At 50.8% G+C, this 2,639-nt stretch overlaps 1 protein-coding gene across 1 annotated transcript; it reads right to left on the bottom strand.

Annotated features, from left to right (window-relative positions):
* Positions 1 to 1,371: 1,371 nt before the first annotated feature.
* Positions 1,372 to 2,298, bottom strand: LOC311220313 (olfactory receptor 14C36-like; the record flags this gene model as incomplete). Its single annotated transcript, XM_084303821.1, has 1 exon — positions 1,372 to 2,298. The coding sequence occupies one exon, from the start codon at positions 2,296 to 2,298 to the stop codon at positions 1,372 to 1,374; it is 927 nt and encodes a 308-aa protein (XP_084159947.1).
* Between the last annotated feature and the right edge of the window lie 341 nt (positions 2,299 to 2,639).

Below are 2,639 nucleotides of genomic sequence, written 5' to 3'. Positions count from 1 at the left end.
AGGGTAGCATGACATAGCAGAGAGGGATACTTGCAATGATCCTGTGCAAGAAGGGTGACAGAAATATCAAGGCAACACTGGGGCCAACCACCCAGAATAATGTCAGGGCTCTGGGAGGTCCCCATACCTGAGCTGGCCTCGTGCACTGCTCATCCACGCAGGGCTGGTCAGAGACACGAGTCCCTGCCTTGCACACACACACAGGCAGTGTACTGCAACACTTGCAGGGTCCCCCTGGCTCCTGCAGCCACTGCCAGAGGCTGGGAGGCACCTCAGCCCTGTGGAGAATCACCCTGCTCTGCCCTCTTCTAAGATGCCCCGAGGCATGAGGAATGGTCACAGGGTCCTTGGAGGTTCAAGGAGGCACATCCCAGAGCTGCATTCAGGTCTTGCACTTTGGCCTCCAGTTGCTGCATGGCCACACAACAGCACTAGCACTAAGATACAGGAGTGGCCAGGCCTTTCACAAGAGCTGCATTTAGGTCTTACACTTTGGATTAGTCAGTCTCTGACAGTGCTTTCCACCTGGCCTATTCTGTGCTATTCAGGCAGATGCCCCATGGATGTTACTCTCAGGATGAAGGGACCTAGAGACGCTGTCTGCCCCACTGGCCTTCGTGTCACCCCTAGGGATAGGTGATGGCCTTTGGGCTCACTCTTGTTCCTCTCTCCACGTGCGTACGATGTGTCTGTTGGTAGTATCAGCTGCAGAGTTTCTGTTCCCATTTCTCCCCTGCACCCAGTCTGCTCTTGTCTCATGACATCCTATGTCCCAGGAAGCCTTTGGGACACTCTTTGAGCATGTTCTGATGTGACAGCAAACCCAAAAGATGACCTCAGCCTTCAGACACTTCCCTTTTAGAAGGGAAATGCTGTTCTAGAGATTAGCTGTGTCATCAAAATGCCCACTGGCCCTGCTTGTGGTCCCAGCAAAGCCACACAGCAGCAAGCTAGTAGCTAGCACCAAGCTACAGGAGCAGCCCAGTCTTACATCACCAGCAGGGCTGAGTAGGAGAGACTGGCAGTGGCAGGTAGGATCAGCTCTGCTTAGAGCAGTGCTGAGCACCCAGTGCTGGTGCTCCCTGTCCATGTTGCTGGGCCACGACTCTTTTCTCTCCACCTCTGCACGTGGTCACTGCCTCTGCAGTCATAGATAAGGCCTCAGAAAAAAGCTATAAGAAAAAAAATATTTTATATGGTTTAAATATAGAACAAAGATGAGGAATATTATTACAAAGTGAACAAAATTACTCAGAATATTACTGGAAAGTAAGAACAAAACAAAACAAATCAAAAAACCAACAGGCATGGCCTATGGTGTGTAATGTTTTCAGTTGTTTTCAGAAGAGGAGAGGCAAGAATGTTAATTGATTATGAAAAACACCTGGTCATCACTTTCCACATGGCATTCTTGAGCTCCTGGTTCCTCATGCTGTAGATGAGGGGATTCACTGCTGGAGGCACAACCGCATACAGGACTGCCAGCACCAGATCCAGGAATGGGGAGGATATGGAAGGTGGCTTCAGTTGAGCAAACATGATGGTGCTGATGAAGAGGGAGACCACGGCCAGGTGAGGGAGGCACGTGGAAAAGGCTTTGTGCCGTCCCTGCTGCGAGGGGATCCTCAGCACAGCCCTGAAGATCTGCACGTAGGACAGTAAAATGAAAATAAAACAACCCCCAAATAGAATAGCACTGACCACAAGAACTTGAACTTCCCTTAAGTAGGAGTCTGAGCAGGAGAGCTTGAGGATCTGAGAGATTTCACAGAAGAACTGGTTCAGGGCATTACCACAGCAGAGAGGTAGTGAAAAAATATTGGCAGTGTGCATCACAGCATGGAGAAAGCCACTGCCCCAGGCAGCTGCTGCCATGGTGGCACAGGCTCTGCTGTCCAGAAGGCTCCCGTAGTGCAGGGGCTTGCAGATGGCAATGTAGCGGTCATAGGCCATGACAGTGAGAAGAGAAAATTCTGCTGAAATTAAAAAGACTAGCAAAAAGACCTGTGCAGCACATCCTGAGTAGGAAATAGCCCTGGTGTCCCAGAGGAAATTAGCCATGGCTTTGGGGATAGAAGTGGAGACGGAGCCCAGGTCAATGAGGGCAAGGTTGAGGAGGAAGAAGTACATGGGGGTGTGGAGGCGGTAGTTGCAAGCTACAGCAGTGAGGATGAGGCCGTTTCCCAGGACGGCAGCCAGGTAGATGCCCAGGAAAAGCCCAAAGTGCAGGAGCTGCAGCTCCCGCGTGTCTGTGAATGCCAGGAGGAGGAACTCAGTGATGGAGCTGCTGTTACACATTTGCTGTCTCTGAGCAAGGGAGCCTGTCCAAATGAAGCAAAGACAGTGCAAAATTTAATTTCTTCTCTGACCAAAATCCATTGCATGTCTCATAGAATACCCCACAAACACCACACTGCCTCATTGACTTCAGGAAGAGCTTTCTGCAGCTCCTTGGCTTACCTCTGGTTGCTGCTCTGAGGGTGCCACAACAAGCAGGGGGCTGTGCTGTGGATTCTGCACCAGGCAGTCCTGGTCTACGGCATCATGTAAAAGGGAACCAGGAGTCATCTGAGAAGTCCACAGGCCAAGGACATCTCTCTGATCTCAGAACATGAGGAGAAGGTCAAATAATCCCTTAA

Source organism: Netta rufina, assembly GCF_964035555.1.
Source record: "Netta rufina genome assembly, chromosome: 31".
NCBI classification, from domain to species: Eukaryota; Metazoa; Chordata; class Aves; order Anseriformes; family Anatidae; genus Netta; species Netta rufina.
This window is presented reverse-complemented; position numbering and strand designations above follow the sequence as displayed.